The sequence below is a fragment of the Vigna unguiculata genome, chromosome 3 (genome assembly GCF_037176805.1).
Source record: "Vigna unguiculata cultivar grain cowpea cultivar isolate G323 ecotype 2 chromosome 3, ASM3717680v1, whole genome shotgun sequence".
Taxonomy (NCBI): Eukaryota; Viridiplantae; Streptophyta; class Magnoliopsida; order Fabales; family Fabaceae; genus Vigna; species Vigna unguiculata.
In genome coordinates, this window is record NC_140794.1 from 66,705,610 (window position 1) to 66,723,055 (window position 17,446).

Below are 17,446 nucleotides of genomic sequence, written 5' to 3' on the forward strand. Positions count from 1 at the left end.
TTAAAATTAATTGACTATATTAGTTGAATAATTAAAGACTTAATAATACGGCATAAACTATGTATGATTATATTAGTTGAATAACTACAATTGATTTTGAATTTTGAGACTTGAAATTTGAATATTTAAATAAAAAGGACTTCATAAAAAATAATCAGTCTATATTTAAAAAAAATATGATTTAATATAATTGCAGTCTTTTATTTTTCTTTTGTCTATATTTTGGTTTCTTAATTTATTTAAAATAAAGATATTTGGTATATTACTTTAGAAAATCCATAACTTTGGAGTTAAAATATACAAAAATTAAACTAAAAAAGCAACATATATTATTTTTAAAACAGAAAGCAAAGCATGGAAATTGTATTTAAGTTAAAATAATTATCAGTAAAGTAGACGACAGTAGAAAACAAAAAAGCTATTGTGTGTGATGACAGTTAGCAGTTTTTTCGAAACTGGTGGTCCGTGATCATTTATTTAGTTTTAGTAATTTAACAATCTTTTTCGATTTTCAACGATACAGATAACGTAGTAAATTGTGTTTGAGACAATGGAGATTCCTTTAGTTGAACCGAACAACGAGGCATGATGACAATGTGGTCACACTCACTCAATATAAGAACTCACACATTCATCGTCACTCTTCAGTCTTATGTAGTCAGCACAGAAAAAAAGCACGTTTTGATGTCACATAATCTGTTCCTAATTTCTCTCTTGTCTTTTTTAAGGCCGCCACTCCCACCCCCTCTTCCATTCTCTCCTCACTTCCTAAAAAAACACACAATTCTTCTTCTTGATCTTCTTCCCACCATGTAAATTCTCAAGCTTGTGAGAAAATGCTCCTGCAAGTTTCAATCTTTCTCTTCTGGGGTGCCAAAGTTTTGTGTTTAACTGTTGGTTGATGTGTTTTTTCAGGTGGGTATGTAAATTGGACGTTGTTGCAACACGTTAGATTTTTCATTCATGGAGGCTGAGTTTGGGGGTAAGAATCAGTACTTGTATGGACCTGTGGTGTCAGGAATGAAGAAAGCTGTTGGGAATGGTAAGAGGAGTTTGGAATGGGATTTGAATGATTGGAAATGGGATGGTGATCTTTTCACCGCTCAGCCACTCAATCCAGTGCCATCAGACTGTAGGAGTCGCCAGTTTTTCCCACCACATCCTGAAATTCCTGCGAAAAAGACCAATCTTGCAAACGATTTGTCTTCTTCTGTAATCAACCCAGGTGAGGGAAAGAAGGAATTGGAGAAAAGGAGGAGGAGTGTTATAGGGGAAGGTGAAGGGGAGGGGCTGAATGATGAGGGTGGTTCTCTTAGTTTGAACCTTGGGGGTCACGGTTACCCTTTCATGGTGGAAGAAGAGGAAAAAAGTGGAAAGAAGACAAAGGTAATTGGAACTACTATTGCTCCTGCTACCACCTCTAACCGTCCCGTTTGTCAGGTGCAAGATTGTACGGCTGATCTTGGTAATGCCAAGGATTACCACCGCCGGCACAAGGTTTGTGATGTTCATTCTAAGGCCACTGTGGCACTGGTGGGAAATGTTATGCAACGTTTCTGTCAACAGTGTAGCAGGTCAGTTAGGTTGCTTGCAATCAGATATTTTTCTGGTGTTTAAACAATTCATATTTGTGCTGTGATCATCAAATTAATAATTTGTGAGCCTACAAAAAGGGGAAGATTCTCTATTTCTTGTCGTTTAAATCCTAAGTGAAAGTTGTTAAAAAAAACTTCTGTTTTAGAATAAACAAGAATTTCCCAACCTTTGTACTCAAGTTAGATGTAATGTAACTCGTAAATTTGTGGCAGGTTTCATGTCCTTCCAGAGTTTGATGAAGGTAAGAGAAGTTGTCGTAGGCGTCTGGCAGGCCATAACAGGAGGAGGAGGAAAACTCATCCTGATGTTACTGTTGTTAATGAAGGATCTCCTAACGATGGAAGTGGCAGTAGCTATCTGTTGATGAGTCTGTTACGGATACTGACCAATTTGCATAGTGAGTATCCGTGACAATAGAACTTTATCTGTGTGGCATTCTTTACAATTTATTTATTTTGTTGTTACAATATGAAACTGTAATGATGATAAATGTGAGCTACTTGTTGGTGCTGTTTGAAAATCTTTTAGTGGTAAAATCTTATAAAGGTAGGCCTCATCAGTATTGATGCTAATTTAGAGAATTTGAACTTATGGATTTCAGATGAGTGGCTTTATTGCACAGTCTGGTTTTTCAATTGATTTTCTTGTATTGTTATGGTCATTATGGGAAACTATGTCAAAGGTGCAGTTGTATTTAATGTTTTTTTTTTTCGTAATAGCTTGATGACATGAGTAGTCTATTTTTCTCCTAAGCTAAGTTTCCTCTGAAAGTTCAATTTTCAACTCCAGTTAAAAACCAGAACCTAGGTGGTTAGCTTTAACAGCATTGATTGACCTTTCTGCTCTACTCTAGACTCTCGTCTACCTAAATAGGAGTAGAGGGTTTGCACAGGGAGTTATGCACTTGACCTTTGACATCTTGTGAGGAATCATACCAGATTGAAATTGATTCTCCAAATCAGGATTGGCCCAAAGTATTTGATAAAATTTTATGATAGTGATTAACTTGTATCATCATATGCTCTTTTTGTTACATGTGCCTTCTGATAACTTTTTGGCACATTCCTGTAGAAAAGCTAGAAAGCCTGAAGGTTTTGTCTGCTGGATCATTACTTGAAAGAGAAAACAGTTACTTATGACTTGAGCTAATAACTATAGTGTTGTCTCCATTGTTGTAATCCTTTTGCATTTCACCTTCATCCTGGATGTCATCATTGGAACACTTAATTGACTCTAGATTGTGCCTTCTATAAATTGCAGCAAATGGCTCAGATCATACAAGGAACCAGGATATACTCTCTCATCTTCTGAGGAACTTGGCAAGTCTGGCTGCTCCAAATAATGGTAGAACTTTAGCCTCCTTATTGGAGAACTCTAAAGGTTTATTAAATGCTGGAACACCTGGAGGTGCTCATGATGAACTCAACCTTAATTCAAACACTCCTGAAGCTTCCAGACCATCTGGTTCTTCCATTAAGATTGATAATGGCTTCATCAGTCAGGACCCTCCAATATCTATGGCACAGTGTGAAACAAGGCCTACTAATGGTGGGACACAAAAATGTATACCTTCAGGTGATGGTGGAGTAGAAAATTTGAGACCACCTTCAGGAGCACCATTCTCAAGTATAAGTCAATCCAGGGGAAGTCTTCCATGCCAATTAACTTCTACTGAGACTACAGTTAGAAGGAACAACTTAAATAACGTTGACCTGAATAATGTATACAGTGATATGCAGAATACTGATGAGAATCATAAGAAGCCTTATCCTCATGTGGCATCAGAGATGGGATTTAGTGATCTTCCCTCATGGCTGCAATGTGCTTCTCTCAAATCAAGTCCTCCACAGACTAGCAGAAACTCAGATTCAACCTCTAACCAGTCACCATCTAGTTCCAGTGGAGAAGCTCAGGTATATTCTTGGTCTAATTTAAATTCATTTCCTTATTTCTGAATAATTTAGTGATTCTGCTCTTTACCTTTGTATCAAAATATTTACGGTTGTTTAAAAGATTTTTTATATATCTTTACTGATAAAAATACTACTTTGCCAGGACCATTATTTGAGGTCTGTTTCTCCGGTTCATCTGACTTTTTATTAGTATGTAGGTCTGTTTTTGATTTCCATTTCAGAAGACTTATTTATTGAAATGTTGTTTGTTTACTGTTTACAGAGTCGCACAGATGGAATTGTTTTTAAACTCTTTGGAAAGGATCCAAGTGATTTTCCCCTTCTTCTCCGATCACAGGTACTTTCTTGTGACATGAAATTGCTGCAGACAATTTACAGCAATGTTTCTTTTTTCTGTGCTTGATTTACATTCTCTTTTGTGTTTTAGATTCTTGAGTGGTTATCCCACAGTCCCACAGAGATAGAGAGCTATATAAGGCCAGGTTGTATCATATTAACGATGTATCTTCGTCTTGAAAAATCTGCATGGGAGGAGGTATTATTTAATATAATGAATAGATTTGAAAAGGGTAAAATAATGTAAATGTGTTTATAACTATTTTGATATTGCAGTTCTACTGTAATCTAGGATCCAGCTTGAGAAAGCTTGTTGGCTCATCAAATCATACATTTTGGAGAACAGGGTGGGTGTTTGCAAGGGTGCAGCACTCTGTGGCTTTTCTGTATAACGGTTTGTTCTCCCTTTTACTGTGTTGTGTGAGCATTCCTCTCATGCGATTGCAGTTTTTTAGTGTCCTGAAGAACTTATGTGGTTCATTATCTCTCCTGCAGGTCAGGTAGTCTTAGATGTGCCCTTGTGTCTCAAAAGTTCACATCATTGTACGATTTCATGCATTAAACCACTTGCTGTTCCTGCAAGTGCTAGGGCTCACTTTATTGTGAAAGGTTGCAACCTTTCCCAGTCTAGTACAAGGTAAATCCCTTTACATCTATTCAAAATTCTTGACTTATAAAGGTTCTAGCAAGAGGATAGTGTTTCTGCACTGGAAGATGCTTATGTTGAACTACACAGTACTTAATTTTGTTCTATGCATATCATGCTGCAGGATGGATGTACAATATCATAAGAAGGGATGAGAAAAAGGAAAAAACCATAATGTATTTTTGTTTCCCAGGAATTTAGCACCTTTGAATATTTATTGGGCGGAATTTTGAAAGAAAAGGTTGTTTCAGATTCTAATTACTGTCAGTAGTACTGGTCCAGCCACTGACATAATTTTATACAGGAATCATATAGATTTTTATTTTGAGGGGAGGGGGTGGACAATTTTACCTTAGTTCAAGGGTATAAATTGGATTTTGTTCTGTGTAGGATTTTGGATATAGGGAAGATCCTAGTTTTAAATTTTGTTTGTTGGGATTAGCCCAGATGTTGATCTGTTGCTAATGATTTCTAGGTTGCTCTGTGCACTTGAAGGGAAGTATCTGGCAAATGCTAGTTGTCACGATTTGAATGGTGGAGCTGATGAATCCATTCAGCATCTCAACTTCTCTTGTCATATACCAAATGTAACTGGGAGGGGTTTTATTGAGGTGCTATCACTTTATCACACTCCAAAATTTTTCTATGGGGTTTTCTTTTTCAAAAAAAGTGGAATATGCCTTAGTTTCATTTTGAAAGCTTTAGAATGTATCCTGTAAACTTACTGAAACTAACAGAAACATACAAAGGTCTGGCGCATACTTCAGAGATGTCATTTGTGTCATGAATAACTCCTTCATTAATGGTTCAATATAGCTGTTGTTAAATGTCTGCCATTTGATTCTTATAATAGCTCTTGGAAACTTGGTAGCTGTCGGTTAACCTTAGTCCATATAGTGTATAGGCTTTCTTATAAACTCTTTAAAACAATCTTTTATGAATAAGGTTGTGAATTCCACATTGATTATAAGACCAAATTATAATATATAGTTAAATCTATATTTCTAGTTTCTGAAAATACAATTTGATGATAAATGCTGTCAGGTGGAAGATCATGGACTTAGCAGCTGTTCCTTTCCATTTATAGTTGCAGAGAAGGAAGTCTGTTCAGAGATCTGCAAGCTGGAGAATCTGATTGAGGCTGCTGAAACCACTAAGGATTTCCAGATCAAAAACCAACAAATGGAAGAAAAGACTCAAGCTCTTCATTTCTTGCAAGAAATGGGTTGGCTTCTTCATAGAAGTGGTGTGAAAGTTAGGCTAGGTCCCATGGTTCCAAGCCATGATCTCTTCCAATTTAATAGGTTCTCGTGGCTTGTTGACTTCTCTATGGACCATGGTTGGTGTGCTGTGATGAAAAAACTATTGGATATTATATTTGAAGGGAGTGTTGATGCAGGAGAACAGGCCTCCATTGAGCTTGCATTGTTAGACATGAATCTTTTACACAAAGCTGTGAAGAGAAACAATAGACCTATGGTAGAACTACTATTAAGATTCGTGCCAGTTAAAACGTCAGATGGTGGTGACAGTGAAGTGAAGCAAGTTGAAAAGGCCTCTGACAGATTCTTATTTAGACCTGATACTGTTGGGCCAGCTGGATTGACTCCTCTTCATGTTGCAGCAAGTATGAGTGGCTCAGAGAACGTGTTGGATGCATTAACTGATGATCCAGGAATGGTAATTCCTATGTTGTCTCTCTTCTGTAACTTTATTTTTTTCTCATGGTTTTCAACCTTATGTCTGTTGTGTTCAGGTAGGAATTGAAGTATGGAAAAGTGGCCGAGATAGTGCAGGTTTGAGCCCCAATGATTATGCATGCCTTAGGGGCAATTACTCTTATGTTCAACTTGTCCAGAGAAAGACCAACAAGAGAGGTGAAAGACTACATGTGGTTGATATCCCTAGCACTGTTGCAGAAAGTGGTAACAGAAAGCAGAAGCAATCAGATGGATATAGAACAGGTAAAGTTTGTAGTTTACAGACAGAGAAGATTGAAACCACAGAAATGAGAAGTGAATGCAGGGTATGCCAGCAGAAGGTGGTTTATGGTGGCATAAGAAGTGGTGTGGTTTATAGGCCAGTGTTGGTCTCCATGGTGGCCATAGCAGCTGTGTGTGTCTGTGTGGCTTTGCTCTTCAAAAGCTCACCTAGAGTTTACTATGTGTTTCAGCCTTTCAATTGGGAATCATTGGAGTATGGAACAATATAATGCTGTATATCAGGTGTTTTTCTGCTGTAGTTGCACCTCTTTTTAGTTTAGATGTGAAAGTCTTAGATTTTTAGTATATAGAGTATAGACATATTATATTATTATTATACATCAATAGTAATAATTGCTGTGATCAATATATACATATATATATATATATATATATATATATATATATATATATATATATATATATATATATATATATATATATATATATATATATATATATAAAGGTTGAAGCTTCACATGTTCTGAACAGAATCTTGATCATGCAACCTGTTAAATATGTGGTCAACACTATGTTACCGGTGTGTGGAAGTGGAAGGAAAGGGATAAACACACAGACAAACAAACAAACACGTAGGTGGCAATAACTTAACATTGTGTTTGGATGAAACATTTCAACAATTCTAAGAAATTGAAATACATTACATTTGAAATTCTTGCAATTGAATTGCCTTCGTTTTCTAAATAGTTTGTTTGGATAAAGTAATTGAAATACCTTATATTTCAATCTTTTGTTTGGATAAAATAATTGAATTTCTCTTATGAGATAAAATTTCATTTTAATAATATTTATTTAATATATAATTTTTAAAATTAAATTTAACAAATATAATTGTAATTTTAAAATCTTTAAATTCGACCAAATTTCGATTGAGCTGACTTGACTAAATTCAGTCAAATTTTGGTTGATGTAAACTCAGTCCAATTTGACCAAATTTAGGTCGGAGCCAACTCAATCACATTCTGCCAAATTTCGACCAATGTAGACTAGACCAAATTTTTCCAAATTTTGGTTGAGGTCAACTCAGCCAAATTTGGATGAATTTCAAAATTTAGACGGCCTGGTCCATCCAGATTGTCGGGATCGTCTGGTTCATCAGGCCCCCAACCCATTTGGGTTATCGGGCTTACCCGACCTGTCTTGGTTGTCGGGCCCGTCCAACCTATTTGGATTGTCGGGCCTGCCTGACTCGTTTTGGTAGTTGGGCCTGTCCGGCCCATCTGTGTCGCGGGGCCTGCTCAGTCAGTCTGGATCATCTGATTGGTCGGGCTCGTAGGGATCATCGTACCGGCCTGGCTTGTCTAGTTCATCTAGGTCATCTAGGTCCAATTGACACTTCTAATATTGAATAATAAAAAATTTCACAAATTGTGGAATTTTAATTTCTTTCCTTTTTGAGTGAATTTCAAATTCTACTATTTTAATGATTTGAAATATATTCTTAAAATTTCTCAATTTCAATTCCCTTTTAATTTCCTCATCTAAACAAGTCATTTTACTCCAAAAAAGATTCAAATTCTTCAAATAAATAAATTATTCTATTCATCCAAACACACCATAATTTTATTTTATAAATAGTCAAACATACTTATATGAACGTACTTAAACAAACAAACTAAGGGATGATCATAGAATAACAATGTCTGAATCTTGATAAATCTATCAGGTGTACATGAACATACTTAATATTTATTTTATATAACTTAAATCTATATTTACCTATATTTCTTTTTCCTCTTAATTTACAAAATTATTATCTCAATTTCATATGATTTTTATTTTATATGCTCAGAAAAAAATGGTGAAAATAACTAGTTTTTTCTATTTTCTGTATAGTTTTTTTTTCTCTGTTAATTTTGAACTGATACTTTGCTGGTTGTTGACTTTTTTATTTTGAGTCAACTCCTTTGAGAAGTTCACTTTTATACGAATCTATGAAATCATGAAACAATTTGAAAATAGAGTAACAATTTATAAAAAAGGAATTTTTTTTTAAAGAAAGTACAAAACCAAGACATTAAAACAAAAGTAAATCTAGCCATAAATTTCACTAAACAGAATTGATCATTTTTCTTCTTTCTACTTTTCGTTCAATTGAATTTTACCTCTTTTTTATTTCCAAGTTCCAACCACCCAAATAAAATGTCGTAATTTGTTGAGGAAGAAAAAAGTAAAGGAATGAAAGGAAAAAACTAGCTAGTGATGGTATCTTAATGTTATTTTTTAAAAGTTATATATATATATATATATATATATATATATATATATGCAAAAAGTATAAAAAAAAGTGTAAAATGACTTAAATATTTAAGAAAAATACTAATTATGACATATTTTTTTATTAGTTAAAATTTATTAAAAATTAAAAGAATTTTTGAGTATCATACCATATCTTATGATCTTATAAGACCATTTCACTTTGTTTTCTTATAAATAAAGTAGAATACTAGTATTTGTTTTGTATTCTTAAAGGAAAAAAGGATGAAAATGAAAAATGGTAAATTTACAATATATTTTTATGGAATGTTCGGTATGGTAGTGTACAATGAGATAAAAAATAGACAAAAAGAAAAAAATTAAAAATATTTTTCTTAATTTATGTACCATTAATATCATTATAAAAGATAAAAGAAAGAAAAAATAATATAAAAATTAAGGTTTAATTAATCGTAAGGTACCCAGTTTGGTACTAGTGTGTCAAATTGGTACCCGCTTTTAAAAAAGTGTCAATTGCATTCCAACTTTTGAAAATTGTTTCAATTAGGTCCCTTTCGGACAGAGTTGACTAACACCATTAGTCAACGTGCCACGTGTCAATCTGTGGTTTTTTTGATTTTTTTTTTAAATTTTTAATTTTTTTAAATTTTTTTTAAAAAATGCCACGTGTCAAGTCCCTGTGTGTGACACGTGGCATTGTCAGTGCCACGTGGCATTGTAATGTCACGTGTCAGTGTCACTATTAGATGTCATTGTGTTGATTTCGATTTAGTCCCCACATATGTCTTTTTGTTTCAATTTAGTACCTAAGTATGTGTATCTGATTCAATTTTGTCCCAATTTTTTTTTAATAATTAAAATATTTTTGTAATCCATTTTTTATAAGATTAAAAATAATTAAGTATAAATATTTTTACAAAATTAAGTACTAATATTTATAATGTTTCTCTCAATCTCAGACCAAATTTATTATTTGTATGAATGTTATGCTATTTTTTTTTTATTAAAAATGACTTAATAAAATGACTTTTACCACTAAATTTTAATATAAATATCAAATACTTAATTTTTTTAAAACTTTTATACTCAATTACTTTTAATTTTATTAAAAAATATTTTAATTATTAAAAATTATTAGGTCAAAATTGAATCAATACACATAAGTAGGTACTAAATTGAAACGAAAAAACATAAATGAGGACTAAATCGAAATCATCACAATGGCATCTGATAGTGACACTGACACGTGACATTACAATGCCACGTGTCATGCCACGTGTCACACACAGGGACTTTACACGTGGCATTTTTAATTTTTTTTTTAAAAATTTAAAAATTAAAAAAATAAATAATTTTTTTAAAAAAAAAATTAAAAAAACCACAGATTGACAACGTTGACTAACGGCGTTAGTCAACTCTGTCTGAAAGTACCTAATTGAAGCAATTTTTAAAAGTTGGGATGCAATTGATACTTTTTTAAAAACGGGTATCAATTTGACACATTAGTACCAAACTGGATACCTTACGATTAATTAAACCAAAAATTAATGTCAGCTAAGAAAAATACAAACTAAAGTTTAATCAGATATTCTCTGATTCAACTTTTACTATTTTAATTGTTTTCCGAATTTTACCATATATTTTTTCTACTTATTATTACTTTCTAATTTTATTTTCCGTCAAATTTCTGCCAAAAATGCCTGTCTTGAAAAAAAGAAGTTAAAAACAGATAAATAAATATAATAAATTAAGGCTTTTACATATTTAATACATTTAAAAATGTGTTATATATAGTAATAATTGAATGATAAATAGATGAAAGTTTTATTAAAATTCAAAAATCTCTTATATCTTCTAATGGGCAAGAAGTAAAAAATGTTGCATTGGATTGATTTAAGGGATGTGAGTCTTCCACACTCGCTTCTTGTTCTTCTGCTATGGCTTCTCTTTCTCTCTCCTTTTCTTCTTCCATTGTTCCCTCTTCAATTCCCCACCACAAATCCACCAAAATTCACACTCAAGACTCCACTTTTAGGGTTACCTGCTTCGCCATTTCCTCTCCCCCTTCCAAACCCGTTGTCAAAAAGCGACACTGGAAAAAAGGGGAGTTTCCTGGTACTTCCGAAACATCGTTAGACGATAGTACGAGGAGGAGCCCCATCAAGAACATCAAGAAGAAGTTGGAGAAAAAGAACAGTGCGAAGGCATGGGTCAACACTGTCACCGAAGCCTTATCTGAACAAATCGACAAGAAGCAGTGGCTTCAAGCCCTTCAGGTTTTCACAATCAAATTCAACACTTTTACATGTGTATAAGAGGAATTTCAGTTTTTTTTTTTTTTGTTTTTTTGTAGACTACTTATTTATTTAGTTGCGTCAAATTTAATGTGATTGGAGAACAAATAATACCTGCACTGCACTGTTTTTGTACTCCTTAAATCACAAACTGACGTTTGATAATCTCGTTGACTTTTATATAATGGTTAAAGGTTAAAATATAGTATTGTCTTCCATATAAACCTTTTGTTCTAGTTCAGTTCCTTCTTTAAGGTTTTAAAAGATTTGCTTTGAGCTCTTAGAGTGTACTTGATCTAATAATAGAATGAAACATTTTTAAGTTAGGGAACCTAGAATCAAGAACCAAGAACCAAGAACCCAAAAGTGGAAGGTCCTTTTTAGAGCAATTTTTTCCTTGACACTTCTAAGAGAGAAAAAAAAAAAAAAAAAGAGAAGAAAAGTTAAACTAGTTTTTCCTTTAGTTAAAATTAGCTTATTCATAACTTGAATATTAGATTTTGGAGGAACTAACAAATAACTTTTACAAATTAATTTATGCATATACTAATTTTAATTCACATAGAAAGTAATTTCATTTTTTATTCTTATTTTTGTTTCTTAAAAGTGTTTGTGGATTTTTTTTTTTTTTTTTTATCAAAACAGGACTCTAAAACTATATTTTAGCATATAATAATTACCTTAAAAATCATACTAAGAAAATCTGATTGATTGATAGCCTAAGAACTTTTAGTGCATGTATCTGATGAACAATGTGTAAGAATTTTACTTAAATGTACAGGTATTTGATATGCTTAGGGAACAAACTTTCTACAAACCTAAAGAAGGGGCGTATATGAAACTCATTGTGCTGCTTGGAAAATCTGGTCAACCCCACCGTGCCCACCAACTTTTCACCACAATGATTGAAGAAGGTTTAGAACCTACTCCTTATCTGTACACAGCATTGCTTGCTGCGTATTGCAGGAGCAACCTCATTGATGAAGCTTTTTCGGTTCTTAATGAGATGAAGAGGCTTCCTCTTTGCCAGCCTGATGTTTTCACTTACAGTACCTTGATCAAAGTTTGTGTTGATGCTTTCAAATTTGATTTGGTTGAATTATTGTATGAAGAAATGGCTGAAAGGGCCATCACACCAAACACAGTGACACAGAACATCGTTTTGGGTGGTTATGGTAAGGCGGGGAAGTTTGATCAAATGGAAAAAGTGCTTTCCAGCATGCTGGAGAGCATTACCTGCAAGCCTGATGTTTGGACAATGAACACCATCATCAGTGTCTTTGGTAACATGGGTCAGATTGATATGATGGAGAAATGGTATGAAAAATTCCGTAATTTTGGGATAGAACCTGAAACGCGCACTTTTAACATTTTGATTGGTGCCTATGGGAAGAAAAAAATGTATGACAAAATGTCATCTGTCATGGAGTACATGCGCAAGTTGCAATTTCCATGGACAACCTCGACTTATAACAATGTGATTGAGGCATTTGCCGATGCTGGTGATGTGAGGCACATGGAGTGTACATTTGATCAAATGCGTGCTGAGGGTATGAAAGCAGATACCAAAACTTTCTGTTGCCTTATCAATGGTTATGCAAATGCAGGTTACTTTCATAAAGTAATTAGCAGTGTTCAATTGGCTGGAAAATTTGAGATACCTGAAAATATTGCCTTTTATAACGCAGTCTTATCTGCATGTGCAAAGGCAGATGATTTGATGGAAATGGAAAGAGTTTTTAAGCGTATGAAAGATAACCAATGTCAACCGGACGAAACAACATACATGATCATGATTGAAGCATATAGAAAAGACGGTATGAATGACAAAATATACTATTTGGAGCAGGAAAAGCAGACAATGATAACTGACAATAAAATAGTGAGCCATTATGAGGATGGGATCTTTAGTTCAGACAGCTAATGCATCTGTATTCCATACTTATTTTATGGGAGCAGCTGCTTATTTTTGTTTTGAAATGGAAGAAGAGACCAGTTGCTGATTTACGCAATCAAGCTTCAGATGTCATGGTGAATTATAGAACTTCTTCCTAACCTCTGTTTGCTTGTTGTAAAGTTAAATTTGAGCTTTAACATCCATTTTATTTTCAGAAGAAAAAAAAAAAAACTTCAACGTCTGTGTCTTTTTGGTGTACAGGGTTAGTGGATTGATGGTAGAGTTATTAGTTTTTTTGTCAAATTGAGCTTATTTTATATTCAAGTGCTGCCTTTTTTGTTCATGCTGCAAGAGTTTCAAAATATACATGGGTCCCTGCTTTTGTAAATTATAATACTTCTAGATTGCAATATTATAACCTGAGAGCAAAACTTATATCAGTTCCATGGATCTGTCTAAAATTGTATGTGCATTCAGTTCTAGGCTAGGGTGTTCTTTGAATTTTGAAGGCCATGTGGAAACAGTGGATTTTCATCTTCAGACTGAACCAAATGGAGTTAATATTATTTGAACGACAGCTGGTGTGTTGAATATTATCTAAACTTGATCAAAGTGAAATGTACTTTTACTTGTGGTTGTGGCAGCAAAAGAAAATATGTTTATCTCTTAACTGGCAGGCCATGTGGAAACAGTGGATTTTCATCTTCAGACTGAACCAAATGGAGTTAATATTATCTGAACGACAGCTGGTGTGTTGAATATTATCTAAACTTGATCAAAGTGAAATGTACTTTTACTTGTGGTTGTGGCAGCAAAAGAAAATTTGTTTATCTCTTAACTGGCAACTGATATTATTTTCACTGGTTTCTAAATATCAATTCCTTAATGGGGTCTGATTACAGGTTTCTTTTATTGGTAAATACTTGTGTCACAACCCATAAATGAAGTAAATCGGGGGTTGTCATGATGGGGATCAAGCAGTAAGCATCGGGCATCGGGCCGAAAGAAAGGATTGTCCAAGAAGCAGCCACAAAGTCCAAAGAGTGGATTTTTTACAAAAGAAAAGGGAAAAAATGAGCTGGCAGAAAAATTAATTATAGAGAGAGAATAGAATCCTTTTATTAAGGAGTACAAGAGTATGGGGAAGAGGGAGCATGATTGACTTATTATGGTTGGATCCAGTAGTTGTTACACTACTCTGTAAGGAGCTATTGCTCTGGGGTATTAGAAGGAAGTATAATTTTTAGTGCATGTTCTTTTTTTGTTGATTTCAGGGATAAATAATACTATTCACGTATCTATTCTACTTTTACTTAGTTCTTTTCTATCTTTATTTTATTTGATTGTGGCGGTCTGCATCAGTGGACAAGTCCCCAACTCAAAAAACGAAACGTTTGATCGACCCAAGAATGATGTCAAGCATTTATCCTATGGGGACTTGTTAGAACAAAGACAAAAAGGTTTGTGTTTTAAGTGTGGCGGTGTGTACAATCCACAACATATTTGCCTTGACAAACACTTAAATATTATGTTAACAAATGAGTTGGACGACAGTGAGTCCACAACATATTTGTCTTGACAAACACTTAAATATTATGTTAACAAATGAGTTGGACGACAGTGAGGATGACTCGGAGTTGTAGAAGGGCAAAGATGTTGCCGAAGACGCGTACAATGGTGAATGCAGTACCCTCAGTTTGCAATGCCTCTCGCAGCGGTAGGTGGAACAACCACAAACCATGAAACTCGAGGGAAGGATTCACGGGCTTCGAGTTTGTGTTTTGGCGGATAATGACGCAACACAGAACTTTTATCTTAAGAAAATTAGTGGAGTCAGTGAGGTGGAAGAAGGAGTCCATGCCTAGCATGCGCATTTGATGGGTGACGACCATCGTACTGACACAAGCGACATATGTCATAATCTCACGATGGAGTTGGGTAGGTTGCAGTGTGTCTTGGATGCTTTTTTATTTGATCTACAAGACATTGATATGGTGTTGGGGATTGCGTGGTTGACTTCTCTAGGAGAAATGGTGGTGGATTGGAAGCTACAAACCATGAAAATAAATGTTCAAGGTACTACGGTACTTCTACGCGGAATGGGAGAACATTGGACCTCTCAAACAACACTAAATGGCTTGGTTGGTAACAATTAAGGGCAGGTTGATGGGCTTATGATGCGCCTTGATATTTGTTGCCCAGAGGAAGAAGAAGGTCGATTAAGCCATCTTAATGATCAATACCGAGAAAAACTCGATGCCATCTTGGGTATATTTGTGCAAGTGTACCAAGAGAAAAAAGGGCTTCCACCCATACGCGCCAAGTCGCATTGTATAAACTTGTTTCAAGGTTAGGGTCCAGTGAATGTTTGTCATTATCATTATGCACACTACCAGAAGGATGAGATAGAAAGGCAGGTCAAGGATTTATTGGATAATGGAGTTATAAAGCATAGCAATAGTGCTTTTTCTAGCCCGATCATTCTTGTTCACAAGAAGGATCAATCTTGGCGCATGTGTGTTGATTATAGGGCACTGAATAAAGCAACTATACTTGATAAATTTCCAATTCCAATGATAGAAGAATTATTTGATGAGCTCCATGGGGCCAAATTTTTTACGAAATTAGACTTGAAATTGGGTACCATCAAGTGCGGATGTGAGAAGAGGATATCCACAAGACCGCTTTTTGGACCCATGAAGGACATTATGAGTATCTTGTAATACCTTTTGGCTTAATGAATGCCCCATCAACATTTCAGACTTTGATGAATGAGGTGTTCTGGGGAAAGCTTAGATGATATGTGTTGGTATTTTTTGACGATATTTTAGTCTATAGTCCAAACTGAATTGATCACTTGAAACACTTACAAGAGGTGTTGTTTGTGTTGGAGCAACATACGTTTTTTTGCAAATCAGAAAAAATGTTGGTTTGCTCAAAGGTGTGTGGAATACCTTGGCCATATTGTCTTTGGAGAAGGGGTGGTAGTCGATCCAGCAAAGGTGCAAGGAGTTGTTGATTGGTCGGTTCCTAAAAGTGTTAAAGGAGTTAGGGGGTTCCTTGGGTTGACCGGATATTATAGGAAATTTATTCAAGATTGTGGGAAGGTGGCGAAACCTTTAGCAGACCTTACCAAAAAGGATGTTTTTAAGTGGATTGCGGAGGCCCAAATAACTTTTGAAGAACTCAAGAGGAAGGTAACCTCAGCTCTGTTATTGGCCTTGCCTAACTTTACAAAAGAATTTGTGGTGGAGTGTGATGCATCGGGGTTGGGGATCGAAGCCATACTCATGCAAAATAAACTCCCGATAGCTTTTTTCAGCAAGGCTTTGGGAACAAGAAATCAGAGCAAATAAGCTTATAAGAAAGAGTTGATGGCAATTTCTTTGGCTATAAATCATTGGCGTCCTTACTTGTTGGGCAAAAAATTTTTGGTGACTATAAATCACAAGAGTTTAAAACAATTATTGCAGCAAAAGGTCATCACAAGGAGTCAACAAAATTGGATGGCTAAATTGTTAGGATACAACTTCAACATTGTTTATAAACTGGGAAGTGAAAACAAAAGGGCTGATACTTTATCTCGGAAGATAGATGAGGGAGAATTGCAAGTGTTAGCACATTTTCCAATGTGGTTGGATAGCCATACTGTCCTTTCGGAAGTCCATAATGATATTAAGTTTAAGGAAGTTATTGACAAGATCAATAGGGGGGGAGAAAAGGAGACTGCGGGATTTGAGTATAGATAAGGGGCTCTTTTCTACAAGGGCAGATTGGTGCTTTCAGAAAATTCTGCTTGGATTCCAAAGTTGTTGGAAGAATACCATTCAACCCCTCAAGGCAGACATTCGAGGTATTATAGAACATACCAAAGGATGGCAGCTAATTTGTACTGGAGAGGCATGAAAAGAAAAGTTCAAGAGTATGTGTGCTCTTGTGATACGTGCCAGAGGCAGAAGTATCTTGCGACGTCCTCGGGAGGGCTCTTGCAGCCACTACCCATTCCGGAGCGAGTATGGGATGATATTTCGATGGATTTCATCACGGGGCTGCCAAAATTTAAAAGGTATGAAGCTATATTTTTTCATAGTGGACAAACTTTCTATATGCTCATTTGATTCCATTAAAACACCCTTATACTGCAAAAAGGGTGAACAAGTAAAACAGTGGCTGACACAGTGAGCTGCAAAACCAATTGAAGAAGCCACTTGGGAACATGTCGTGGTCATACGTAGCCAATTTCATCATTTGAATCTTGAGGATAAGATTACTATTAATGGAGGGGCAATGATGGGGATCAAGCAGTAAGCATTAGGCCGGAAGAAAGGATTGTCCAAGAAGCAGCCACAAAGTGCAACGAGAGGATTGTTTACAAAAGAAAAGGGAAAAAATGAGCTGGCAAATAATGTAATGATGTTTTCACTCAAATTGTAGATCTAGAGAATGTGTTTTAATGTGTTCATAAGTTCAACTTTTCTGTTGTTTTGACACTAAATAATGTAATTATGTTTTCACTAAAATTGTAGAGCTGGAGAACGTCTTTT

General features: G+C 34.9%; 2 protein-coding genes across 5 annotated transcripts; both read left to right on the forward strand.

Moving 5' to 3' along the window:
• Window positions 1-552: 552 nt before the first annotated feature.
• LOC114178138 (squamosa promoter-binding-like protein 1) lies at window positions 553-6,842 on the forward strand. Of its 2 annotated transcripts, none has more exons than XM_028063869.2 (11): window positions 553-812; window positions 916-1,574; window positions 1,809-1,993; window positions 2,857-3,509; window positions 3,772-3,846; window positions 3,937-4,044; window positions 4,122-4,239; window positions 4,341-4,482; window positions 4,967-5,102; window positions 5,536-6,171; window positions 6,248-6,842. In XM_028063869.2, the coding sequence occupies exons 2-11, from the start codon at window positions 964-966 to the stop codon at window positions 6,701-6,703; spliced, it is 3,120 nt and encodes a 1,039-aa protein (XP_027919670.2). In that variant the 5' UTR covers window positions 553-812; window positions 916-963; the 3' UTR covers window positions 6,704-6,842. The 2 variants fall into 2 exon arrangements, with proteins under 2 accessions (XP_027919670.2, XP_027919669.2); XM_028063868.2 differs by having other exon boundaries at window positions 637-828.
• A 3,737-nt stretch (window positions 6,843-10,579) lies between these two features.
• Window positions 10,580-14,229, forward strand: PPR2 (Tetratricopeptide repeat (TPR)-like superfamily protein). 3 transcript variants are annotated; one of them, XR_014994010.1, is made up of 4 exons: window positions 10,580-10,987; window positions 11,787-13,036; window positions 13,580-13,651; window positions 13,805-14,229. XR_014994010.1 is itself a non-coding variant. In XM_028064621.2 (2 exons), the coding sequence occupies exons 1-2, from the start codon at window positions 10,649-10,651 to the stop codon at window positions 12,927-12,929; spliced, it is 1,482 nt and encodes a 493-aa protein (XP_027920422.1). In that variant the 5' UTR covers window positions 10,580-10,648; the 3' UTR covers window positions 12,930-13,245. The 3 variants fall into 3 exon arrangements, 1 of the variants encoding a protein (XP_027920422.1); XR_003603343.2 differs by lacking the exon at window positions 13,580-13,651; XM_028064621.2 differs by lacking the exons at window positions 13,580-13,651; window positions 13,805-14,229 and having other exon boundaries at window positions 11,787-13,245.
• The last annotated feature ends 3,217 nt before the right edge of the window (window positions 14,230-17,446 follow it).

Excerpts from the sequence above, each read along its gene's own strand:
- LOC114178138 (XM_028063869.2), top strand. The coding sequence starts at position 964 with ATGGAGGCTGAGTTTGGGGGTAAGAATCAGTACTTGTATGGACCTGTG. Across the intron at positions 4,483-4,966 it reads CTTTCCCAGTCTAGTACAAG|GTTGCTCTGTGCACTTGAAG; the intron begins GTAAATCCCTTT and ends AATGATTTCTAG. Across the intron at positions 6,172-6,247 it reads TAACTGATGATCCAGGAATG|GTAGGAATTGAAGTATGGAA; the intron begins GTAATTCCTATG and ends TGTTGTGTTCAG.
- PPR2 (XM_028064621.2), top strand. The coding sequence starts at position 10,649 with ATGGCTTCTCTTTCTCTCTCCTTTTCTTCTTCCATTGTTCCCTCTTCA. Across the intron at positions 10,988-11,786 it reads AGTGGCTTCAAGCCCTTCAG|GTATTTGATATGCTTAGGGA; the intron begins GTTTTCACAATC and ends TTAAATGTACAG.